The sequence below is a fragment of the Lingula anatina genome, chromosome 1, assembly GCF_051362555.1.
Source record: "Lingula anatina isolate TDL-2025a chromosome 1, LinAna3.0, whole genome shotgun sequence".
In the NCBI taxonomy this organism is placed as follows: domain Eukaryota; kingdom Metazoa; phylum Brachiopoda; class Lingulata; order Lingulida; family Lingulidae; genus Lingula; species Lingula anatina.
Window position 1 is genome coordinate 19,049,405 of NC_141767.1, and position 27,364 is coordinate 19,076,768.

The 27,364-nt window shown below is 35.4% G+C and overlaps 1 protein-coding gene and 3 long non-coding RNA genes across 5 annotated transcripts; 1 reads left to right on the forward strand and 3 right to left on the reverse strand.

Moving 5' to 3' along the window:
* Positions 1-166: 166 nt before the first annotated feature.
* LOC147764057 (uncharacterized) lies at positions 167-2,571 on the reverse strand. The gene is made up of 4 exons (XR_015332045.1): positions 2,408-2,571; positions 1,928-2,149; positions 1,590-1,667; positions 167-1,256 (listed from the first exon to the last, which is right to left on the reverse strand). It is a non-coding gene; the product is annotated as an uncharacterized LOC147764057 (long non-coding RNA).
* LOC106159387 (antiviral innate immune response receptor RIG-I) lies at positions 2,310-26,801 on the reverse strand. Its single transcript, XM_087001663.1, has 18 exons — positions 26,393-26,801; positions 25,695-26,036; positions 25,067-25,333; positions 23,460-23,801; positions 23,163-23,216; positions 21,795-22,016; positions 21,430-21,606; positions 21,063-21,220; positions 20,397-20,786; positions 19,991-20,153; positions 8,477-8,572; positions 8,152-8,315; positions 6,745-6,880; positions 5,931-6,170; positions 5,526-5,693; positions 4,677-5,144; positions 4,272-4,439; positions 2,310-3,890 (listed from the first exon to the last, which is right to left on the reverse strand). The coding sequence occupies exons 1-18, from the start codon at positions 26,658-26,660 to the stop codon at positions 3,289-3,291; spliced, it is 4,425 nt and encodes a 1,474-aa protein (XP_086857789.1). The 5' UTR covers positions 26,661-26,801; the 3' UTR covers positions 2,310-3,288.
* LOC147764058 (uncharacterized) lies at positions 16,692-18,690 on the forward strand. Of its 2 annotated transcripts, XR_015332043.1 has the most exons (3): positions 16,692-17,225; positions 17,567-17,658; positions 17,891-18,690. It is a non-coding gene; the product is annotated as an uncharacterized LOC147764058 (long non-coding RNA). The 2 variants fall into 2 exon arrangements; XR_015332042.1 differs by lacking the exon at positions 16,692-17,225 and having other exon boundaries at positions 17,552-17,658.
* On the reverse strand, positions 18,363-19,984 carry LOC147764059 (uncharacterized). Its single transcript, XR_015332044.1, has 3 exons — positions 19,297-19,984; positions 18,689-18,789; positions 18,363-18,429 (listed from the first exon to the last, which is right to left on the reverse strand). It is a non-coding gene; the product is annotated as an uncharacterized LOC147764059 (long non-coding RNA).
* Positions 26,802-27,364: the final 563 nt, after the last annotated feature.

Genomic DNA, 27,364 nt, shown 5'->3' on the forward strand with positions numbered 1-27,364 from the left:
CATCTTTTTTATCTCATAAGTTGTGTTACAGACAAAAATCAATCTTTGAGAAAAGGATTATCACAATTAATTTCATTGGGTCTGTGAGACTTGTTTTATTGAGGAGACATGCATACAGACATCCACACCCTTTTTCCAGATTTGAAAACTTGAAAATGACAGTAGACAATTTGATCCACAAATTTATTGTCTATAGTATTTACAGGTACAAGTCCAGTATTTAAGCCATTCTTGTTTGGACATCACATATCATAATGCAAACATGGACATTTAATTACTAACTTTTATTAGGACTAAATTTCAAAGTCAAAATCTTTCCAAATTTGTATCCACCCTTATAAGTAATGTATCTTCACCATCATGATGCAGATGGACTATTTTAGGTTTACAATTAATTTAGAGCCCACACAACTGTTCCATATAAGAAAAGATTGGTCAGAAATTCTTACTGAAAGGAAATTTTTTGCGTTTTACAAAATGTGTTTATTGCACTTCATATAATAAACAAAATTTCTGACATATTAAAGGAAAGCATTGGCATTTCAAAATATGTAATATTTGTCACATTATTCTTATTGAATGATAACCTATGAAATATCTATTAGAAAATCATTTGGTTTTGTTTCTTTCTCTCTTCAGGTAGCCAAGCAGCTGAAAAGCAACCACATTTTATTTCACGTCTTTATATACATTTTTAACATCTGCTAGACAAAACAAAAACATGACACTGACTGCATACACTGCTACACACTGTCTCATTCTCTTTCCTTCTCATAAATTTTAGCTGTTTTGTAACCATGCATATGGTAGACACATAACTGAACCTTGTTACTGGTTGAATTAACTACCCCCCACTTTTACACCCCCTCCCCTAAATAACTATTAACACAATACATAAAGAAAGACGTGTTCTTTATAACTACTGACTATATACTGCAGTGATTTCAGTCAATGATGTACACTATGTGTAGGTTAAAGTTAGATTTCCCTTTACAATACATGTACCGGGGGTATATTCCCCTGCAATCATTCACTTGAAAACAGGTGCTCTTTTCAACATAAAGTATGTCAATGTTGTGTAGTGTGTTCCTCAACTTAGAACATGCAATTTTGATTAACTTCTTTGAGCGTCTGGGATAATACTTCGCTAAGGTTTTCTGAGGGATTTTCTTCAACATTTCTTTTAATTGGGAAGATTCACAACAGCTGCCATCCTATGTCCAATGACTCAAAAATGGTTCAATTCTCATAATTACCTGAAAACAAGGCTTGATTTAAATAACAATAAATAACATCTGTGTCTGTACATAAAAATGCTTCAATTAACCAAATTAAACAGATCTTGGTAAGGAAGTCTGCAACCCAGAACATCAATGAATGAAACAATTCTTAAAGAAAAAAATCCATACTTTCACTTTTTGCAATGTTTATACACAGTTGTATTTATTTTCAACCCTTAGTTTCGTATTGTTCCCCTCAATACCTTTACTGAATAATATCATGAAAATATCTCATAATAAAAGGTCCAAAGAATGGAAAAATGCATCATACAAGTCATTTCAGATGTCCTCCCACAGGCCAGTATTCACCTGTCTGTTCTGCTGTTTACATATATACCTGGCTCTTGGTGATGTAACGAGTCAAACTGAGGATGGGTTGAGTAATATCTGGAAAAATAAAAAAAAGATTTGGACCACACAAATGAGATCATAAAGCAAGCACACTTTCAACATATTCAGCTCCCATCTAAGTTTCTTTACATACAGTTACAACTATTAGTTATTGATCTGTAATATTTTGGTGTTTGTGTAGTAACCTTTTGCAGAGAATGTGGGTAGCCTCATAGAAAATACAACACAGTAACTAATTTTACCACAACTGATGAAAATATTTACAAAATGAACTATTACTTTTTTATAATTTGTACTCAAATTCTCCAGTCATCCTCTGGAGAGAAATATGTTGTGTGGTACTTCTGTCTTTCAGCCTCTCCCAGCTCTTATTCTTGCCATCACTAGGCATATTTGATTAATGGAACCATCAGGTCCTTCCACGTAACCAGCTCTCTCTCACAGATGTTGGCCAAACCTGTGTACATGTAACCTCGGAAACCACAACATCCTGGGTCTTCCCCTTGGGCAGCAGACACCTATAAAACAAAAATAACTAAATATACTTTCTTTTATATATAAAAGATCAAAATAACACCTTTTACAAGTTCAGGGACCTTGTGGTGTGGCAGAGGGAATTTGAAAACCAGAAAAAGAAAAAAAAGACTGATTCAATATACAAGACTGAAGGCTCAGAACTAATATTTTTGTTGAGCGTACAATTTATTCAAAAATTATTTCTCTATAAGAATTATGTACACAATACGATTTTCAGCTAAGCTCTAAACACTTCTTACCTCCCTCAAAGCCTAGATACAAGAACTTGATCATATCTGTCAAAATGACTTCTACACCTTTCTCACATTGGTAAGACAATTAAGAAGCTTCTTTTTCTCTTGTCTAATGTCATACACAGTTCAAATTCAGGCATGTAATACTGGCTGTTCTTGGATCCAAAGCAATTTACAGAATTTAAATTTTCACAACACAAAATACATGTATGTGTTATTCATTAAGTCTTAACCTTATTTGCATTGTATATAATTATTCTGAAAGTCAGTCAAGCTTTCTGTCTATTCACCAGCCATTGGTCAGGACTTTCAATGTCCATTATATGTCACTACGGATACTGGTGAGAAATGTGAAGGTCGGTGAACCAAGGCCTCCCTTACCTCTCATGAGAATTATTCTAACAAATTGTCCCACATCTTCAGCAAGGTTAACCTAGCTTCCATCATCCCTGTTAAATAAGTGGGACAATTGTCTTTGATTGTATTCATTGACTAAATTGTAAAATTCAATTTTGAAAAATTTATAGATCTTTTTGTGAAACAAATATACTACTGCAGCAGTGATTATGTACCGATACAGTCAGCACAAATGTCAGTTTATCTGTTGGTGTATTATGAGTTATCATGGACTACATTTGCATGCATTGATCATTTTCATATTGAAAGAAAGTTACTGTCCCAATTTCCTTCTTTGCCAGTTGGTAATATTAATTAGCCTGAGTATCACAGATGACACAGATCGGATTTTTCATTTTTACATTTTAATAAGTGTACACACATGTGGGTTTAATAATGAAGAATTGTTAAGTGACATCCATCAGAACCGAAGCTCATAATAAATTTGGTCAGTATGTATTGTTTTAACAAAAAAGCTACCAACTAGGTATCTACTGCCTGGCTGCAATCTTCTTCCAGTCCTCAGAAGTGAATTTCCGCACTTTAAATGGAACATCCTTCCACTTATTTTCCATTTTTATGTCTCCATTCTTATCCTCCAGCAAGAAACTTTCTAGTTTCAGAACTGGAAATGCCATACGTTTGTACAAACACTGAATTCCCCAAGCACTGTCACATTTTGTGCAGTGCAGTTTGCCGGTTTTTTCCATATTCCCATATCTCTGGCTATTTGGGTGAGGCTTGACTTCCACTCTTGTCATAAATTGTTCATCAACCACTACATGATTGGATTTTTCAATGACACGGATATCAGAAGATAAACATGCAAAGACATCACACTTCAAACATCGGAGCTCATGTTCATCTTCTGCTGCTGCTCTTCTCTGAGCAGTTTTCCGCATCATACGCTCATCTTTTACTTCTTCCTGAAGCCTGCAGATCTTGTCTTTGAACTCCTGAGGACTCATTTGTTTGACTGCACGAATAGCTTTCTTCATCATTGATTCCCTAATAACATTCAATTCTTCTTTTTCAGCAGTGCCCTTCCCGCCTGCTATGAGAACATACTGGCTATCTTCTGCTCTTCCTCGGCCTACAATTGTCAGTATGTACAACTTAAGTAATAACTGTTCAATAAGGCTACCATAGTTGAGACTGATAGAGATAAACTGTGGTAACTATATTTTTAATGAAGTTTTTTAAACAATTGGTAAAGAAAATAGGAACTATTCAGATCTAAAGAAGTAATGGCACTCATATCAGGCAATGCATGGAATTAAAGGTTGTACTATTTCTTAATATCATATACCAAACATAAAATTTGCACATCACATTTATATGTATTAGATTTTCAGAACCAGCAGACAAAGAACAATTTTCTCTGCATAAAGATGTTGCCCTTGAGGTTGAATTTGTGTCAACTACATTGATTTAGAAGAATTTCACTGCAAAAAAGTTTTGAAATATAACCTACCCCTTGCCTGCACCATGGCTATTTCATTGGTGACATAGTCGTATCTGATAACCAAGTTACACTGCTTGATGTCTAAACCTTCTTCAGCCACACTTGTTGCTATGAGAAGTTTTACTTTTCCACCTTTAAAGTAGCTTAAGACGTCCACTTGTTGGCTTGAAGTCATTCCTAGAATACACAAATTTGTCTGTTAAATGACTTTTTTCATAAAACAATCTAATGAAGTATGTACAATGAGTATGTTCAATACATGTAACATTTGAGAGCATTTTTTTTAAATAATGTGTCTCCTTTTGGGGGAGGGGGGGGGAGAAAGGAAGGATATTCATATGTTAAAGGCAAGGCATGTGATAGTTATGACACCCCTCCCTTGGGATCCATCTTCACCATTGATAATTTTCTTACCTTTTTTATCAACTGCTGCATTTGTTCCTACTAAGCGGAACAAATGCAGCAAAATGTGACAGTGCAGTTTGCCGGTTTTTTCCATATTCCCATATCTCTGGCTATTTGGGTGAGGCTTGACTTCCACTCTTGTCATAAATTGTTCATCAACCACTACATGATTGGATTTTTCAATGACACGGATATCAGAAGATAAACATGCAAAGACATCACACTTCAAACATCGGAGCTCATGTTCATCTTCTGCTGCTGCTCTTCTCTGAGCAGTTTTCCGCATCATACGCTCATCTTTTACTTCTTCCTGAAGCCTGCAGATCTTGTCTTTGAACTCCTGAGGACTCATTTGTTTGACTGCACGAATAGCTTTCTTCATCATTGATTCCCTAATAACATTCAATTCTTCTTTTTCAGCAGTGCCCTTCCCGCCTGCTATGAGAACATACTGGCTATCTTCTGCTCTTCCTCGGCCTACAATTGTCAGTATGTACAACTTAAGTAATAACTGTTCAATAAGGCTACCATAGTTGAGACTGATAGAGATAAACTGTGGTAACTATATTTTTAATGAAGTTTTTTAAACAATTGGTAAAGAAAATAGGAACTATTCAGATCTAAAGAAGTAATGGCACTCATATCAGGCAATGCATGGAATTAAAGGTTGTACTATTTCTTAATATCATATACCAAACATAAAATTTGCACATCACATTTATATGTATTAGATTTTCAGAACCAGCAGACAAAGAACAATTTTCTCTGCATAAAGATGTTGCCCTTGAGGTTGAATTTGTGTCAACTACATTGATTTAGAAGAATTTCACTGCAAAAAAGTTTTGAAATATAACCTACCCCTTGCCTGCACCATGGCTATTTCATTGGTGACATAGTCGTATCTGATAACCAAGTTACACTGCTTGATGTCTAAACCTTCTTCAGCCACACTTGTTGCTATGAGAAGTTTTACTTTTCCACCTTTAAAGTAGCTTAAGACGTCCACTTGTTGGCTTGAAGTCATTCCTAGAATACACAAATTTGTCTGTTAAATGACTTTTTTCATAAAACAATCTAATGAAGTATGTACAATGAGTATGTTCAATACATGTAACATTTGAGAGCATTTTTTTTAAATAATGTGTCTCCTTTTGGGGGAGGGGGGGGGAGAAAGGAAGGATATTCATATGTTAAAGGCAAGGCATGTGATAGTTATGACACCCCTCCCTTGGGATCCATCTTCACCATTGATAATTTTCTTACCTTTTTTATCAACTGCTGCATTTGTTCCTACTAAGCATTTAGGGTTCAATGCTTTCAGACTTTCTGTTTCTAACATCCAGTTTTTTAAGGTTTCAGTAAGTGCTCGTGTCTTACAGAACACTATACCCCTGGAGTCTGGTTTTTCTTCATATGCTTTACGGAGCATATCCTCAAGTTTCACAAGTTTGGGATTTTTGAAAGTATCATTTGCAGCAAATTCACTGATGGTTGGCTCCTTTTCTGCAACAGTCAGAAAATTATGTAAGAAAAATTCTTCTTAATACTATTCAATTTACTACTTCACATTTGTAAAATAAGCAAATCAATAATAAGCACCAAAGAAATACATAGGCTGAAATAACATTTAAAAAAAGTAAATCAAATGAGATGAGAAGTAACAATTTACATAAGGCTCATTTCTAAAAATGGTATGTATTACAATACACTGCATGAAGTAAGGCTTAGACTACTCATGTAGTGTAGCGATCGAGTTATGGTAACCCCACCACATAATATGAACATTTGTTTTTCTGCATTCAATGTAATGACACAAGATTGGTGTTCACAGTCTATGCTTTAATTGCTGGGACATTTGTTTTTTCTTCATAATGCTGCTGCTACAGATAATTACTTTGACTTGCAGTTGACATTCATGTACAGAAGATATTTTGAAAACTTTGTAAATAGAATAATGAACAATTTATCAATAATGGTTTGTCTTTGATCTTTATCAGGGTAAGTGACTTAATATAGACTGATATTTTTCACATATATTTTTACTTGAAAGGGTCCTCAGGTAATATCAAACAATTACCTTGAAATAACTGCTGAAGCCAGTTATCAATATCTAAATTTCTATGGGTGGATCTCTTTGAATTTTCGCTTCTGATGTAATCAAGTGCATCTATTGTTCTGCTGTCTTCATTTATCAATAGGGCCTCATGATATGTCTGAAATCAAAGATCAATGAAAAAATGCCTAAGTATGTATTGCCTCTGAAATAAAACCTAATACACACCTAGAGACATATGATTTGGTTTCAGGGATGTTTTTCAGTGAGATGCAAGTTCTTTCTCTCAGTATGAATGTCGAGTAATATATTGCCACCCTCTCTTGATATATGCCTTAATTGACGTCTCTCAATAATGCTCAAGATCTTCTGGCATGTATCACTCAGGGGGATAGTGTATTATCTCACACATGAAACTTACTTGGGCCATTTTACATGTATCATTTTTTTTACCATTACCATTAAAACTAAAAAGTGATAGACTTCTAGTGTTAGTCAGTGGTAAAGTGCACAGTTATTTGCAATTTCAGGACTCGACTCTAACTTTTATGACCAGGTGGTCAAAAATTTGACCTGCCCAACTTAGAATCCAACCTGTCCAACAAAATCGATAATTTTTCCATTCATACTGTCTCTCTTCTGTAAACTTTGTAAATTAATATGTGTAATCAAGAATGGATAAATTACCAAGATGTTCCATCTGGGCCCGGAAAATGCACCCTAATAAAGTGGGTTTATTCTCAGATGAAAAGTTTGTTTTCCACACCAGTAAACTCCTGAAGATTTAATCTTCCACAGAAGTGTGGTTTTACATTGTTTTAATCATAAAACAGCATAAAATTGACATTTGAAAACAACTTTAAAACACAACTTCCAACTTTCTGAAAAGTGCACTTGAGCAATGCAGTGACCTTGCAAGCTATAAAAATGATCACCTCAGCTTACAGTATGATGTCACTCAATCGATAATGCTGTGAGCATGTGCTTTGAAGTGAAAGCACAGTATCTATTTATAGCACCTGTAACTGGCTGGCACTATTCATATACAAATGGCAGCCCAAGGAGACATTAGCATATAATGAAAATTATTTGTTTTCAAAATTTCTGTTCTCAAATACTATGATTTGTCAGTCAGACAGCCCACCCTGCAACTTCACCTATCTAAACTGAATTCCTATCTATCTGGGACAGGCAGAAAGGCAACATGCAGTGTCGAGCCCTGGATCTTAATTTAATCTGATTTTAAACAAAGAAAAGTTATATTTTATTTCTAAAACATGGTTTTGCTAGTAATCTAATTCAATATTTTCAAAATGAAAATTTAACTACCAGCATTTATTTTAATTTCACCTAAATTTCATTAAAAAAAGAAATCATGTATTAGTGGATGTTAATTTATTACTATTCTGAACAGTTAACCAATACTAGTACCAAAAGATTTGTCCAGCATGCAAAACAACTCCACCGTATTTTCTGCTCATCAATAACTGCAATTTTTTTCTTCAGTGAATGGACCCACTGAGTATAGGGGCCTTTTCCTTTATCAGCAGGGGGATCTAAATCTGTTGCACTTCTCTCTTTCAGTTGATGCTGACCTAAAATGTTGATGCTGGATTTTTTAAGCAACAATATAGGAGAAAAATTTACATCACGTCACTACATTTTAATGCAAATGCTGTTATACTTTTGTTAATGTACTGCCTGCAATCTTTAATTCAAATGGTCTTAAAATGTATAAAGCTGTACTGCAACTTACCATGCAGATCCTTAATTTTATTTTCAATTTCTTCCATTATTCCAGTTATGGTATCTTTGAAAGGATCCATGGCTCTTTCACCAACAGGAACAATATCTGTGAAATGTAACAAAACAGTATTCGTTTTTTAAATTCCTCACCAATATATAAAACATCAGTGCTTTTGAATGAGATAAAATAATTAATTTTAGTAGTTTACTAGTTTACATGTAAGCACCAGGATTTATTCATTTGAATTTTTTTAAATTCTCAATAATACATTGTATATAGATGACTGAATGTCTTAAGTCATCTACTAGAATTAGACTGCATTCCCACATATATTTCATTTGATCTATCCCCCTGGGGAGTCTCACTAGATTGCTGTCGGCTTAGCCAGCTTAAATGTCTGCCTCGCCTATTAAAAGCTGTAAGGGGGTAATTAACTTTCATGCACGCTTGGCTGACAGCAATTTAGCATGAACCCCCAGGGAGTTAGATTGATCCAGATGGATCAATCTAAATCTGTGGGAATGCAGTCTTAGAATGAGAATTAACTCTGTATAACTCTGATACTGGAACCAAAATTAGTAATTAACTAAAGTTGCAGCCTCAACCTAAGACCTTTCACTAGGTAAGTGACCTGGATGGACTGGTCACCTGAACTGTTGTCATATGGCTAGGAATAATCACAAGCAGATCAGTTATCCATGAAAGGGAACAAAAACTATCTGCAACACAAAGCTACCCCATGCTAATATCCCAAAGGCAAAAAGAAATAAAGGATCTTAACAATCTTCTTCTTCTTCATGTGCTATCACCCATGCAATGTTTGACAAATGTTGATATTTTGCCAAAGGTTTCTGTTTCTCGCCATAGAACAAAGGTGTCTTGTTGACAATTCAAAATTGTCAAGGAAGGTCTTTCATTGTCTGCCTCGGCACTTGCCAGGTATTCTACCACTAAGGCCGAGTTTCTTCAATTCCTCTTCTGATGGAATAGCCCAAGTTGTAGCCATATCATGCAAAAGAGTTGACCAGACACAGGAGAGTGCATTTTTTGTATGACCAATCCTTCTTCAGATGTGTCTTGCAACAGGCGTTGCCCAGCGGGCACTCAACGTTGATTCAACATTGAGGATAGGTTGAGATGATATTGATCCATCAATATTGATAAATCAACAAGATTTCAACATTGAATCAACCTTTTCTTGTCAACCAATTGTCAATGTTGATAGATCAACAGGGTCTCAACATTGATTTTACCTTTCTTTGTCAATCAGTTTTCAATGTTGATAGATCAACAGGATTTCAACATTGAATCAACCTTTTCTTGTCAACCAATTGTCAATGTTGATAGATCAACAGGGTCTCAAAGATTGATTTTACCTTTCTTTGTCAATCAGTTTTCAATGTTGATAGATCAACAGGATTTCAACATTGAATCAACCTTTTCTTGTCAACCAATTGTCAATGTTGATAGATCAACAGGGTCTCAACATTGATTTTACCTTTCTTTGTCAATAAGTTTTCAATGTTGATAGATCAACAGGATTTCAACATTGAATCAACCTTTTCTTGTCAACCAATTGTCAATGTTGATCTCTCAAAGGGTCTCAAAGATTGATTTTACCTTTCTTTGTCAATCAGTTTTCAATGTTGATAGATCAACAGGATTTCAACATTGAATCAACCTGTGTTTGTAAACCCTTTGTCAATGTTGACATATCAACTATATCTCAACATTGGGCCAACCTTAACTTTATAACCTTAATCATAACCTTGATAATAGTTTTAAATGATTATCTCACTAGAGAGGTATGCATAGGGGTAATTACCCCTCATGAAGTGCTTGTTTTACCCCTTTTTCATTAAAATTAATTTTGTGAAAAAAGCGGTAGTCAGTTTTTTTTTTTTTAACTTTCCACAGGTTATCTTTAAGAAAAAGAAAAAAACATAGGGTCACCAGCCTTACTTTATGGCAAATTGACAAAATTTTACTCAAGGTTGAAGAAAAAGCTTGAAAAAGCCAAAAATGCCTGTTTTTCTGGAAATTTAAGTTAGCTGTGAGAAAAAAATTAGACTGGTGACCCTTTGTTTTTGTATTCTTTAAATTATATTAACTACCTGATGTGACGTTATAATTATTTTAGTAAAGCTAATTTGTTGTTTAATTTTTATGAGTAATTACCGTATGTGCCTGCATACTTGTATAATGTAAATGAAGTGCGGGACTGTTATTAAGTGCGAGACTCCGGATAACATGAACTGATGCAACACGTGAGTGTGGACAGTGTGTAACACTTTTACAGTACAAAAACTGTACTTTATTAACAGTACTTTGTGAGGCCACACTATCAGGAGGATGGTTCAACAGATAAGGACATGGAAAACGGTGACATTGCGTCTTCAAAACCCCACACTATCAGGAGGAACGTTTAACAGAGAAGGACTCGTAAAACTGTGACATTGCGTCTTCAAAACTTAACTGTCTACGAATCTGTTAGAATTTAACTGTATTTGACAAATGTTAAAGTTTATGCAACATGATAGTATTACATGTAGTTAGTGTATGTTCATTGTTTGTAATATATTATATTCATAGTTAAGTTAGTTGTTGTTTGTGTTTTTTTATGTTCGGGCCGTTTTGGTCCGTTACACTGAGCATCAAACTGGTCCCGGTGTAACATGAAAATCTGACTCCCATGAAAAAGTGACTCCCCAGTCAGATTTTCATTATGAAAATGTGACTCCCCAGTCAGATTTTCATAATGAAAATGTGACTCCCCCCATGAAAATTTGACTCCCCCTCCACAAAACTTCATAAAACTTACTTTATTTTGAGTATATGACTGTGATCTTGTAGAATGTAAAATGGAGGATACATTGGCACATTTTTTGTAGTTTGCAGTGAAAATTTTAATGAAAAAATAAGAAAATTAAAAATGAGCACATAATGAAAATCTGACTCCCCCATGAAAATTTGACTCCCCCATCATAAAACTTCATAAATCTTATTTTATTTTGGGTATATGCCTGTGATCTTGTAGTAAGTAAAATAGTTGATACATTGGCACATTTTTTGTAGTTTGCAGTGAAAATTTAATGAAAAAATAAGAAAATTAAAAATGTGCACATAATGAAAATCTGACTCCCCCTCCACAAAACTTCATAAATCTTATCTTATTTTGAGTATATGACTGTGATCTTGTAGTATGTAAAAAGGAGGATAGATTGGCATATTTTTTTGTAGTTTGCAGGTGAAAAATTATGTGAAAAAGTAAGAAAATTAAAAATGAGCAAATAACGAAAATCTGACTCCCCCATGAAAATTTGACTGCCCCTCCACAAAACTTCATAAATCTTATTTTATTTTGAGTATGTGACTGTGATCTTGCAGTATGTGAAATGGAGGATACATTGGCACTGTTTTGTAATTTGCAGGTGAAAATTTTTATGAAAAAATAAGAAAATTAAAAATGTCCACTTAATCGCCTGTTGTCTCCCCTATGAAAAAGTTATTTAATATTTGATGATCATTTCAACACCTTTTCTTTTAGGATACTTTATGAAAAATATATTGGAAATATTTAAAGGTTTGATGATAAAATAGTGAAAGCATGAAAAAGAAATCATGAAAATCTTTATTTTTACACCCATGAGATTTGGACTCCCATGGAGAAAAGGACCTATTTTATATTCAGTGACCATACCACTGTTTTCCACATAGTTTGCATAGAGATGGATATTTTGTCATTATTTGAAAGATTGATGATGAAAATTTTGGTCAATATTTTTAAAACAAGTATCCATCTTTATTCTTGTAGGTTTTGCACTCCCATGTCAAAACATTACATTTTTAACGCAAGAAATTGGCCCCATTGCCTTTTTATCTAATTCTTCTTATATAGCATACCCAACAAAACACTTGCTTTTGTTTTCCCATTATTTTCCCCAAAGCTGGATGAAAGATGGGGGTTAATTAAGCAAAAAGGATAATAAGTATGCATTCTTGCGCCCATAGGACTTTGACGACCCATTTTACAAATCAAATGTTTCATATTTAATATTTTTCCTTTAAGCTACGACATATGAATAAGCTACAACCAAGCATGTCACAGTCCTATCACATTTTCAATTTTCTTATTTTTTCATTAAAATTTTCACTGCAAACTACAAAAAATGTGCCAATGTATCATCCATTTTCCATACTACAGGATCACAGTCATATACTCAAAATAAAATAAGATTTATGAAGTTTTGTGGAGGGGGAGTCATATTTTCATGGGGGAGTCAGATTTTCATTATGTGCACATTTTTAATTTTCTCATTTTTTCATTAAAATTTTCACTGCAAACTACAAAAAATGTGCCAATTATCAACCATTTTACATGCTACAGGATCATAGTCATATACTCAAAATAAAATAAGATTTATGAAGTTTTGTGGTGGGGGAGTCAAATTTTCATGGGGGAGTCAGATTTTCATTATGTGCACATTTTTAATTTTCTCATTTTTTCATTAAAATTTTCACTGCAAACTACAAAAATGTGCCAATGTATCAACCATTTTACATAATACAAGATCACAGTCATATACTCAAAATAAAATAAGATTAATGAAGTTTTGTGGAGGGGGAGTCAAATTTTCATGGGGTGGTCAGATTTTCATTATGTGCTTATTTTTAATTTTCTCATTTTTTTCATTAAAATTTTCACTGCAAACTACAAAAAATGTGCCAATGTATCAACCATTTTACATGCTACAAGATCACAGTCATATACTAAATTAATTAGAGATTAATGAAGATTTTTTTGTAGGGGAGTCAAATTTTCATAGGGGAACCACATTTTCATTATGTGCACATTTTTAATTTTTCTTTTTTTTATGAAAATTTTCACCTGCAAACTACAAAAAAGTTCCAATGTATCATCCATTATGCATACTACAAAGTCATAGTCATTTACTCAAATAAAATGAGATTAATGAATGTTTTTTTGGGGGGGAGTCAAAATTTCATAGGGGGAGTCACATTTTCATAATGAAAATCTGACTGGGGAGTCACATTTTAGGGGAGTCAGATTTTCATGGTACACCGGTCCCGGGGTCTGGACCCCCCCCCCCCCTTTTCTTCCGAAATTACCTTTTTTTTGTAGGTAATTTTCCTAATTTCCCCCCCTTTTTCAGATCTGAGTCTTTTTATTTCAAGAAATGCTTGATCATGGAGAACACATTCAGCCATCAGGCAAATTTCAATCAAATATCCTGATAGCCTAATTGATATATCAACTTTAATTCGATTTTCAAATTCAACTTTATTTCAACATTGATTCAACATTGAGGTATCAATGTTGATTCAACATTGATACCTCAAGGTTGTTTCAACCTTGATGGTTCAAGGTTGATTCAACCTTGATGGTTCAATGTTGAGTCAACTTTCATAGTCAACGTCATATCAACATAGTTTCAACGTTGACCGTCAACGTTGATTCAACATTGATACGTCAAGGTTGATTCAACCTTTATGGTTCAACGTTGAGTCAACTTTCATAGTCAACGTCATATCAACATAGTTTCAACGTTGACCGTCAACGTTGATTCAACATTGATACGTCAAGGTTGATTCAACCTTGATGGTTCAAGGTTGAGTCAACTTTCATAGTCAACGTCATATCAACATAGTTTCAACGTTGACCGTCAACGTTGATTCAACATTGATACGTCAAGGTTGATTCAACCTTGATGGTTCAAGGTTGAGTCAACTTTCATAGTCAACGTCATATCAACATAGTTTCAACGTTGACCGTCAACGTTGATTCAACATTGATACGTCAAGGTTGATTCAACCTTTATGGTTCAACGTTGAGTCAACTTTCATAGTCAACGTCATATCAACATAGTTTCAACGTTGACCGTCAACGTTGATTCAACATTGATACGTCAAGGTTGATTCAACCTTTATGCTTCAACGTTGAGTCAACTTTCATAGTCAACGTCATATCAACATAGTTTCAACGTTGACCGTCAACGTTGATTCAACATTGATACGTCAAGGTTGATTCAACCTTTATGCTTCAACGTTGAGTCAACTTTCATAGTCAACGTCATATCAACATAGTTTCAATGTTGACCATCAACGTTGATTCAACATTGATTCAATGTTGATTTGCCCGCTGGGTGGAAGTCACTAGGGTCCATAGATACTTGAATGAAGAGACCTAGACAATGGGAGTGTTCCCATATAGCAATATGCAAAGTAGGGCAACCTCTGACTTTGAAACCACCATGGTGTTTGTTCTCTTGCTGTTGACAAGTACGTAGTCCAAGATGTTCACTGGAGGCAACAGTAGCGTCAAAAAGATTTTGGAGACCCTAACTCTAATAAGTTAGAACTGTATCCTTGGCATAGCAAAGATTGTTTATCTGGACACCATTGACCATGACTCATTCTGGATGATCCTCGAGATCTCTCAGGATCATTTTGGAGTATAAGTTTAAAAGATCTTGGGATATGATATAACCCTAGCGCACTCCTCTTTTGTTGGGAAACTAGCTGGTCATGCCTTCAGGAAGGCGGACAATCTAAGCCAGGATAAAAACATTGTAATCATTCCAACAGATCAAGGAAAATGTATAGATCTATCAAACAAATCAGACTATCACAGTAAGGGAAACAATCTCCTTACTGATAGTAAAACATAAAATCCACTAGGCTACGTACAATCCCACCAATAAATACATACAACAAATGACAAAATTTAAGCCAGTAAACTTAATAAGGAGAAATTCATAACCTTCGAAGTGAAGAGGAAATTGGACTCAGACTAGGAACCAACAGTACCAGCTTTCTTTGGAATCCCTAAAATCCATAAACCTGAGGTAATCCCCCTGAGGTCAGTTGTAAGTAATGTTAATTTAGTGACTTATAATCTGGCCAAGTACGCCAATTCTAGATCCAATAGGAGGTAAATCACCCCACCATATCAAGAACATAAGATTTTTTCAACATAATAAAAGGGTATAAACTAAATGAATCTGAAACTATTACCTCATATGATGTCACTGCAATGATTATGGGCAGATCCAGAGATACCTGTATTTTATGACGGTCTTCCAAATTATCTATATTGATCCATCCTCCAATTTTGACTGTCTTCTGACAGAAAAAAATTAGACGTAAACTTTACAAAGTCTGACCCTCTTCTGGAAGACCCAGAAGACAGCTTCTGTCTGCCCCTGCTGATCATGTATACCACCAGACCTTGCTCTCTATGCGTTGTTAGAGAATGCTTAGAGTAAGAGTCTACCCCTAGACAGCATACGGAAGTTCGTTCGCGAAAGAGCGTCAGCGGAAGATTGTTATCGATTGTTTTCAACCCTCCCTCCCCATTGAAATTTATAATTTTTTAAAATATTTTCATTTCATTTGTACATTTCAAGGGACTTCATTAGCGGAAGATCGTCAGCGGGAGATCGTGAACGATCTGAGCGAGACAAGAAAGCAATAATGGTAATCTTTATTGCAGCTCTTAATATTGCTTCTTTTGTTCTGTTACTGAAGTCTCTACTGTTAACAATGCTATTGTGCGCCTCAGCAAAACTACCGATCGCTATCTCACACCGAGCACTGCGGTAAAGAAACAACAGCCCGACAGTAATTGATTCTCCTGTTATCTGAATGAATGGTGATGACAATGTTGTTTAGTGTCCTAAGCTAACAGTACCGATCGTTATCTTGCACCTTGGGCTGCACACGTAGTACTCAGGTAAAGGTATGCTAGGGCAACATTGCCAACTATTAGATCTTTATGAGTGCAGAAATAGCCCGATGGCCCATTTTAAGGTGTACGAAATTCATGAAATCAAGATCGCGCAAAATTGCTCACTGGCCGAAATTCATGGTCCTTAAAAAACTCCAGACGGCCAATTTTAAGATCGTTCGAATTTAAGAGCTGTTCGAAATTCATGGCACAATACTATAACCACTTGACATGTATCTGTTGACAATTGAGTGCTCTATGGGCAGTCCCATCTCACATCTCCGCCTCTCACACGCCTCCCCACACGTTGTACCTCGACCGGTTGAATTGAGCTGAGATTTAATTACTGTGCCCCTGCAGAAACAACCCATGGGGAGGCGTGTGAGAAGAGAGGCAGAGAGACCATTACAGGATTAGCGGTCTTCCTTTCATGTAGGTCTGCCATATTTAGGTTTCTGCCTTGCTAGACCTCGGCTCTTCTTGATGTGAACGCTCTCAAAAAGTCTATCCACTAACCCTGGGAATAACTGTAACATACAAGTAACCATTCCATAAACAGTTGGACTATCTGACAAACTGAAACACCATTTAAATCATATCGATACCCAAAATCATTCAAACCTGCAAATACACTCAGAGGAAAACTTGTAAAAGTTAAAGACAATCTCTGAAAAAAAAATTCAAAATGGGGCTATCAGTTTTTGTCACCACTGGGTGGCGCGCGTGTTTTAGTTGGGGTACTTTTGCGCATGCGCGTACTTTCTCGTGTGTTTGCAGTTTCATTTTTAATCTGACGCTGTAAATATCGCTCTAAATAATGCCAGGATACTGTTGTGTTCCGGAATGTACATCGTCAACAGCAGGTCATTCTTTTCCGAAAGACACAAAGCTGAGTTACCAGTGGAGAGTTGCCATCAGGAGGGTTGATTCTTCATCAAAAACACTATGGAAACCAAAGGCACATGAGAAAGTCTGTTTCCTCCACTTTCGTGAGGAAGATTACACTTCTACGTAAGTTGTAGGCCTACTTGCTGTTGTCTCTTTTAGTATTAATAATGAGTTTGTCAACTTATTCATTAGGTCTTTGTTATCGATGTTTAAATAATTGTGTCGTTTAACGTGCTTAGAATGTTAATTTTTAAGACATTCTTCACCTAACATTATGTAGCGATTTGGGGGAGAAAACACTCTACCGACTAAGCTACCGAGCCCGGGTCAACCCCGACCAGCCACTACAATTATTTCTTCGTTTTTATGTGATAATACATAAGGTTTTTTAAAGGCCACGTTTTCAAATTAGGACAACTTGATTTTTATTGTATTAATAATCGTTACGTGCACTCCTTTTGCAGATGAGAGAAAAAGACTGAAGCCAGGAACGATAGGCCTACCATCCATATTTCCATTTAATAATTCGCAAAGTATCAGATCCGATGAAGTGGAGGTAAATATAACACATGATATAATAACAGATTTATAAATAAAATGTTTCTTTTTATTTGTATAATTATCTTTCTTAATACTAAAAATACTAGAGACGGACTAAAGGGGACAAGAGGCAGTCAGATCTGCGTCATTTCTGTCATCTACACAGATTTTATGTGTTAATTAACAATGTATTTTTCTTTGTGTAATTTATTTACTTATGTATTTATTTTTTGTTGTATCCTATATAGGATGAGTCTCAAGCAGATGAAGCAGTGGCAGACAAACATGAAGACTGCACTGGTGAGAGCCAAAAAGAAAGTACAGCTTCCTAGTGTGATATCACTACACCATCAGACACAAGAGAAAGCATCATGCTGTACCAGAAAAATGCAAAGGCTGTCCAGTATCAAACTGGATTTAGTCATATTGAACATTTCATGTTGTTTTTCAATGGCCTTGGGCCAGCAGCTCACCACTTGAATTTCAAATGTTTGTCACCAGGGCCAATGTTTTTTGATCATTATGAAACTGAGACAAGCCTTTGACGATTATTTAGCTCTCTGTTTCAAGCTATCGGTAACAACGGTGTCAGAAATAATAAGCACATGGATCAACTTTGTTTTTCCAACTCAGTGAAATGAACATTTGGCCAGAACGTGACATTGTTGACGACTATATGTCTGTAAATTTTAAGAAATATGGAGTATTGATTTCATGGGTAAACAACAGTGACTGGCATAATTTGTCCTTGTCTTGTCTTTCGGTTGCATTCAAAATATCACCAAACCTAAAAATGATAAAATTAAATTAGTGAGATAGGTTTTTTTACTGTTTTTTTCAATTTGTATTCCAAATGCAAAATGAAATTGTACATTCATAGGATTAAATGTTGACCTTCAAACCATGATATATCATCTCACAACTTGTATTTCTGTATTATAATGCAACTACAGGTATATATAGTAGCTCAAGCTAGGACATGATATTGATACAAGACATTTGAACAAGTAAAAAACAAGCAAACTTATTTTCGTTTGCACACCTACCTCGATGCTGTTATTCTCCATGATCTTTCTTCATGCCACACTCGACTTTTACTTTGGCCTCTAGTTCTGTTTTCAAGTTCTGACACTTCCTTCTCTGTGACCTACCAACATCAATGCAATTATGAGGGAGTGAAAAAAACAATGATGCTAACAAAACGATGCTAACATTCTTGGCAAACACTGTTTTGATTGTCTACCTCATCTACACTTAGTTATGTCAACTGTCATTGACATAAAACACGCATCAACCCTTGTTTCCCCTTTACAAATTTGTGTTGACACAAGGCATGTGTTAAATGTCGGACCTGGTACACGAAACTTGATTACCGAAACGAACGGTCCTTTATCGACTAGGAGTGCCTACAAAAAACATATTTTAAACATAATACCTTCACTATATTCTCGGAATATGGAAATACGCAATGACAATATCATTATCTTGAAATATAGTAATAAATTAGGCATATTAGTAGTGCGGAACTAGCCGCCGCTTACACCTGGCTTTTGACAGGGAGCTCACACAGAAACCCATATTTACGGGAAGATTCGAGCGCGAAACCTTCAATATTAATGATACAATTGACACATTTATAAGTAAACACACTAACCTTTCTACCAAATCCTGTTTCTTTCCTCTAGTGGAGGCTCCTCTTTCAACTAGTGTAAGTTTTAACTTCGCCGCCGTTTGCTTCCCATACTCTAAAGCCATTTCTACACGGACGCGAAAACGAGGCTATCTTCAATAACCACTATTACCCCAGCGCCCTCTTTAGGACAAACGGCTCCGCGTATAGCCCCATTGTGTATGGTGCTGTATGTGGTGCTACGTACAGACTGATCAGAAACATAACAAGTTTTAACAGAATGAGTTACACAACCAAAGAAGACCCAGTAGAAATTAACTGCAAAACTTCTCAATTTACGACACACCAAAACCACTGGTCACACGATAGATGACATCTCTTGACTTAACCATTCTTGATCAGGAGGCAAACTGAAGCAAATGTGCCATCAATTTAGAAGCTATTTGGGAACAGGTTGAAAATCCAAAACTGAACAAGAAAGAGGGCCTCAGGTTTAAACTCTTGTACATTTGGAAAGGGGCACTGGAGACTTACAATTCCTAGTCCTTTGACAAAAGATCAGGTGACCAGTCCATCCAGGTCATTTACCTTGTTAAAGATCTCAAGTTGAGCCTGCAACGTCGGTCGGTTGCTAATTCAAGTTCCAGTAAAAGAGTTATACATAGTTCTTATTCTAGCCGAATTATAATAAAAAATGGAAAGAAATGGTTAAAGTCACCTGACTTGGGTACATTCACGTACTGCAGCATTTCATTCTCATGTTGTACAACTGTAGACAACACCTCTGTATCTAAGTTAGCACACAATTTCAGAATGTGTTCTATTGCTGTTTCATTATTATTAGCCTTCCCAACACCCAAAGAGGCTGTAAGCCCAACAACCTATCAAATCATAATATTATTTCAATTACAATTTAAAAATTACTCTGTAACATACACTGTAACGTCCACAAGTTTGTTTAGTAGAACTCTATTAATAGTAAATATAATCTCATATATGTATGATTCATCTTCTCTAGCCATTTTGTCTATCAATTGAAAAACGTGATTGGCATACATTATCTTCAAATTAATTGGCAAAAATATTTGACAAAATCATAAAAATAGTTGTTGACTAAAATTTACCTGTGGCAACCTTTCCTGGATTGCTGAAGGGTGCCAGTCAGCATCTGGTGGGCCTAGTTTCTGGTCAATGTAGAAGGCCATAATATTGTTGTATGGATGACCTTTCTTGGTATGGTGACATTCATCGTATATCATGAGAGAAAAATCATGAATCTTTAATAAATTATCTCTCAACTGATCAAGCAGAATCTGTGCTGTTAAAACAATAACGTCATTCTTTGGCAGAAGCTCACTCAAGGGTACTTTTGTATCTACATTTCCACTCAAACCAATGGTGCGGTAGCCAGTGAGGTTTTTCTTGAACACTTCTAACTGCTGTTGCATAAGTTCCACTTGGTTGACAAGAAATACAACTTTTCTCTGTCCTCTGTCTGCTTTATCTAGATGTTCCTGTATTTTGAAGAAAAAAATATAAAGAACATCAATAACATTCATGATTCAAGTGCATTATGTGAAACATGATTTGGCCACCACAAGCTTCCAAAGGGCCTTGGTAAAATTGTCCACAACTGGATCCATGCCACAAAAAGTTTTAATACGGTCCATGGATGTTAGTATTTAAAGTTAAATTTAAAAATGAAGAAATATTTTTTTTTGTATCATCTTTGACATTATATATATATATATAGAGAGAGAGAGAGAGAGAACGATATAGGTTTGACAAACCTTGGTAATCTCGAGTGCCACACGAGTTTTCCCACTCCCAGTAGGAGCACATACAATAATATTCTTCCCCTCAAGGCCTGGCTGGGCCAGCTCTTTCTGATAGTTCCTTAACTCTAAATCTGAAGGCTCAGAACTGGATAGTGTTTCATCTGCTGTTCCTACAATAACATGAATCATTTTAAAATAAATCAAATCAAAACAAAAAGTTTGTGACCTCACCTCAAAAACCTGCTAATCTGTTTCCACCCAAAAAAGCTCTATTAATTATCGTTATTAAAATAATCTTATAAATGTTTTACTTTTCCAGCAGTGATACACATTTTCCAGCATTGAGAGATTCACAAAAAAAAAATCGGCTACTGCTTACTGCTATACAATTTCTCATCATCTGAGACAGTTGGAGCTGGAGCTTGTATGAGGGGTTCAACTTCAAAGGATCTTGTATCATTACTTGGAACCTCTATAACTGGTTCTTCTGCTGGTTCAGATTCCTCCAAACTTCCCAGGTTTTGGGCTTCCTGACTGATATCCTCATCTACAGTTTCTGTGTTAAAAAGCAATGATAACTACTAATATGCTAACAGTTTGTATGTTTTACTTGCATTTCAAAAAAGCGATTATAACAGGGTTTTCTACAGTATTACTTTCAACCCCACTGCCTTTTAATTTTGATTTTTACCTATTCTATAATAATGTATGCAATCTAATAAATAATATGTATATTAGTTTTACCTAGAGGTGACTCTTGCACAGGGTATGACAAACCATCCTCCCCTGCTCCTCTCACTGAAGCTCTCAAGTCTACTTCATTACTGCTGTCCATCTCTTTTAGGGCAGTTTGATGTTGTCCTGGTGAGTGGTCACTCCCACTGCTTGAACTGCCAGTCAGGTTAAGCTTCTCCACACCCTCACAAACATATCCAGAATATTCTCCATCTTCCTCCGATTCTTTTCCTACAACATAAAAAAGTGTTAATCCATATCATAATGATCATCCTTTTTATAATGGTACATGACTAAACCCAGATCACACAATCTGCTTAGCAATTATGCTCAACTGGACGTCAGTAACCATAGTATAGAGAAAATGAAATTAGTACTTTTAAAACTTTCATACATGATGTAGCATTAATTTAATCAGAGGAAGCCATTGTTTCATAAAATTCATACATGGGAAGCCATGTTGTATAAGTATCTTCAGGTAATACTTCACACCTTACAGTTCAAATTTTAATGTCCTTTGTTTTGAAGCCAGTATTCTGTTAGAGCTTGGTAACAGAGAGTTAGTAGGAGTGCCCACCATGAGGAATGGACTTGTGTCTGAAGTAACCAATCAGTTTATAAGTTATGTGATGGACAGTTTAATTGATAAAGTTTAGTATAAAAATCTGTAAACTTAAATATAGAGAGAAGATGGAAGAGTAATATGTATAGGTGAGACTGGATAGAAGACAGAGAGGAGGAGAGAGAGGCTTGTACCATATGTAACTGTTAGTGTAGCAAAATATATTCTGTTGAAGTTACAACATGGAGTCGTTTCATTCTTTTACGTGCGCAGAGTTTAAGACAAGGAACCTTGGAATCTCTGTAGCAGGATTACAGAGAGCATTATCCAAAGATGTGAACCCATTGTGCCGAAAACCCTAGGGTTATTTTATCATAAAAAGTTATTTAATGTCATGTGGGGGCCCGGGATGGTCTTAAGGGGTTTTCCACATGGAACTGTTTAAGAGGCAGATGGAGGTGGTCTTCTCGGTTTTCCTGAAGACAGTCAAAAATTTTCAGGTTTATATTGATGAGCATCTAATGTTTTCTGTCAGAAGAAATGGAGGATTTGTGAACAAAGTTACTTTGGAAGACTGTCAGAAAATATTTGTGGATCCACCCCTGCTGTCAGCAGCATCTGTCTGCCTTCTTCAACAGATACTATAGGTGTTATGCTGTGTAAATGGAGCTGTCACATGATTGCATGGGAGCACCAATATTATTACTTTATACGCTAAACTTGTAGAATTTGAATTATACAAGTTAAAATACCATTCTCTCCACCTTTGAGCTTGCAACTTAAAATGATTCAAATGATTGTATAAATTTACCTACCATTATTTCCACCACTCCCATTTGCACCATCAGCATCTAGGGTCTCCTTTACACCTGTAGCATTTATCAAAAATGCTGTCAAGTTAATGACTCATAAATGAATATAACATATAATATAATCCTCAGTATTTATATATATGTAGACAGCTTTTTAAGTCACACAAATAAAAATACACTTTTTAATAATAGTTTGCCTTAATCACAATTTTCATTAAATCCTAATTTCAATTAAAAAAAAAAACATCGGATCCTTTTCATTTGACTATAAAAACATGCTAAAAAGCAATATACTGATACCTGAAACAAAGTCTGGATCTATTTCCTTTACAAGATGTTCATAACCAGTTGCTTCCAATACCTCTAAAAAGTCTCTGTACCAGCCAGGCTTATGTCGGTATATTCTGTCTATCAGCATTTGGGCAGCTGTTTGGGAGCCATGATTAATTTCTTCAGCCATAATTTCTTCCTTGTCAACCTGGCTGATAACCCCTTTTGCAAAAAGATTTGGTAGAACATCCCTGGGTATTATATTTGTATAGAGAAGAGGAGTGAATACATTGATGATATGCTTGCAGTTTTCATCAGTCTCTGGCGAATGTGTCAAAGTGTATTGCAGTAGGTTGGCCAAGGTGAAAAATTCTACAAAAAATAGAATAATAATAAAGGCAGATTAAAGTAAACATTCAAAACATTATGGTTGAAAACACAAATGCTATACTCTCATTTTATATTGTTAACTTTTGTCAAAAACTATTTACTGCCTTGCATACATTCTTTTGGATAACAGATAAATCCCCAGTGTTCAGTGACTAAATTTATTAACAATTTTACACATATCATCTTACGGGTGATGTCATAATTGCAATTTTGTTGTAAAAATTGAATATCAAATTTCTCTTTTACCTCACATCCTCACATCCACTGATAAACATGATAAAATTGGCAATTGTAATGTTTTGTTTTTTGTTTTTTAAACTAAATAATGTATCTGTAAAATAAAGCTGAGCTTAAAATCATTTTCATGCCACTCCCTGGTATTTATTACCTCATTGCAGCTATTTCTTTAATCGTTTACTTGATTTTATTATATTTCAAACCAAAAAATATGCTTCTTTTCAATGTTGTTATTTCATGCTCTGAGGTACATACACTTGTACAACTTTGTCATACTGTAGTTTTTACAGGCAACATTCCCATGCAAATGAATATGAAATGAAGCACTAAATTATGTTTAACTTTATAATCTCATATCAACATCAGGTACAACACTCATGCAGAAGATTGTAGGAATTCATAACATAAATGCTTTTACAAAGCAAAAGATGCTCAATAGTATGCATTTTGTATATTTTATTGGTTTAATAAATTATTATCTTGTTCGTGTACCATGCAACAAGGCCATGCCTCCTAGGTAGAAAACACCCGTAGTTCTTGATAAAAAGATTTCCTTTAGTTTACATCATTAAACAAATAGTTCAAATAAATGGATTGCTAGCACCTAGCCAATGTAGATAGAAACCTGTCTCTTCAATAAACATTTGCCCCCATATGTACCAAACAATATTTCTGTTTTAGATTAAATTCAGAGTGGTTTTGTTTGGTGCTAGGAATCTATCTGGTAGTGGTAAATACTTTTAAATGAGAGCTTTGAATTGCCTTTGCTTATACATAGCAACAAGAAATATAAATGCTGAAATTTTATAATTTTGGTGGTTTTTTTTTTTTTTTAATCAGCACAAAGATATATGTATTACTGAATTATTGAATGCAAGAAATAACTCATATTCGGTATCTGGATGATAACAAACCCTTACAGTACCCTCAATGCTATCAACACAAAAATTTAATGTAGACTACCTACATGTACAATTCATGTTCTGATGTAAAAAGCACATATGAATTACCCGCTGATTCCAGTGCATCGAGAAATGATTGAAACCACCCTGGTTCTTTCACTTCATCTACTGCCTGTAACTTTTCAAAGAGCACCTTCACTGCTTTTTGTGGTGAGCCGGTCCTTTCTGCCCTCAAGATTGCGTGTTGAGATTCACGGAGGAATGGACAAAAAGGCAGAAGATGCGATGGGATAAGATTCATCACAAACGCTGGTTCAAATACCCGAAGCAAGTCTTTGTGTGAAAACTGTCTATCCTCTTCAAACGTCTCCATTCCTGGGGTGGAAATGACATGTAGCACCAATTAATTACATTTACTAGTGTTATCACCCAAATGTCCCCTCAATGCTATTACTAGCTTCTACTGCTCATTTCATCTTCCCATTCAGATATATTTGAGCAAGTTTTGCATTGGTACAGAGCACTTAAAAACAAGACTAGCAATCCACAATATTTATAGATGTACAGGTAGATTGTAGTTTGAGTCTTTTAAAATCTGGCTTTCAGCTATAGCAAATAACCATTTAGTTTGTCTAATTATGTTTCCATTAATATCTTTATTTCAGTAAAAAAAATAAATAAATAAAAAATAAAATAGAATCCAATTGTTTGACTATAAAAAGCAATATACCATTACCTGAAACAAAGTCTGGATCTATTTCCTTTACAAGATGTTCATAACCAGTTGCTTCCAATACCTCTAAAAAATCTCTGTACCAGCCAGGCTTATGACGGTATATTCTGTCTATCAGCACCATGGACGCTGCTTGGGGGCCATGATTAGTTTCTTCAACCATAATTTCTTCCTTGTCAACCTGGCTGATAACCCCTTTAGCAAAAAGATTTCGTAGAACATGACTGGGCATTATGTTTGTATAGACAAGAGGAGTGAATACATTGATGATATGCTTGCAGTTTTCATCTGTCTCTGGTGAATGTGTCAAAGTGTCTTGCAGTAGGTTGGCCAAGGGATGAAATTCTACAAATAAATTAAATAATGAAGGCAGGTTATCTACATGTAGGTACGATACGGTGTATAGATAGCACACATTCACTCTGTATAAAGATCAAAATACCATGTAGTCAAGCTATCATAACCCCCCCCCCCGTATCTCTAATTTTTAAGGTTACTGTAAGCGACAAAAACCCCTTATTTACTGCCTTACATACATGTACTTTTGTTTTTTTTTTTTTTTTTTTTTTTTTTTTTTTTTGATAACAGATAAACCTTATAGTACCCTCAATGCTATCTACTAGTACACAAATGCTGCTATCTTATGTAGACAAGCAACATGTAGAATTCATGTTATGATTTAAAATATGCGTTTGCGTTACCCGCTGATTTCAGTGCACCGAGAAATGTTTGAAACCACTCTGGTTCTTTCTCTTCATCCACTGCCTGCAGCTTTTCGAAAAGCACCGTTACCGCTTTTTGTGTTGAGACGATCCTTTCTGCTCTCCGGATTTCGTTTAGAGATTCACGGAGGAATGGGAGATAAGGCAGAAGATGTGACGGGATAAGATTCTTCACAAACGCTGGTTGGAATACTAGAAGCAGTTCTTTGTGTGAAAACTGTCTATTCTCTTCTCCCAACGTCCCCATTCTTACGATGGAAAATGACGTGTAGCACCAAAATGCCAAACTTTCGATCTTCTCAAAAGGGGATTCCCCGCCACATGATCAAAAGTAGCCAATGAACCTGCGTGGGGCGAAAGTAAGGAAATTTTCAGTGCTATTTTTGGCATCATTTTGATTAACTTACGAAAATTCATGCGAAAGAAATTTAATTTTGATGTTTTATGTTACATCTAACATAAACGTGTAGTACCAGAAACCATGAATAAGATTTCTAACACATGAGTTTTTGTACAACAATTGCATGTAGATCGATTTTGCTGACGACTGAGTATGTTTGGTATATCATGGTATATGTACTGTAACGTGTGCGCATGTATATTTTCGGAAGGGGGCGTCTCGATAGTCCGAAGGTTCATTGGTCCGAAGGTTCATTGGTCCGAAAATTCGTAAATTTTTCATCAGATTTTCAACAAAAAGGTTCATTGGTCCGAAGGTTCATTAGTCCGAAAATTAAAGGTCCATTGGTCCGAAGGTTCATTAGTCCGAAGGTTCGATAGTCCGAAGGTTCATTAGTCCGAAGGTTCGATAGTCCGAAACATTTTAAGATGTTCTTCGATTTTAAGAATTATAATTACAAACGGAATCTTAGGGTGCGTTCCCAACGAAACTATCATTCTACGTAGATTGATCCAACTCCACCAGGATTCTCACTGTATGCAATCAGATTA

Bases quoted from the DNA above. Each gene is read 5' to 3' on its own strand.
- LOC106159387 (XM_087001663.1), bottom strand. From the start codon at position 26,660: ATGGGGACGTTGGGAGAAGAGAATAGACAGTTTTCACACAAAGAACTG. The intron at 20,154-20,396 runs GTAAATTTTAGT...ATGATTTGATAG, and splicing joins TCCAGGAAAGGTTGCCACAG to GTTGTTGGGCTTACAGCCTC. The intron at 5,145-5,525 runs GTAGGTTATATT...TGACAATTGTAG, and splicing joins AGCCATGGTGCAGGCAAGGG to GCCGAGGAAGAGCAGAAGAT.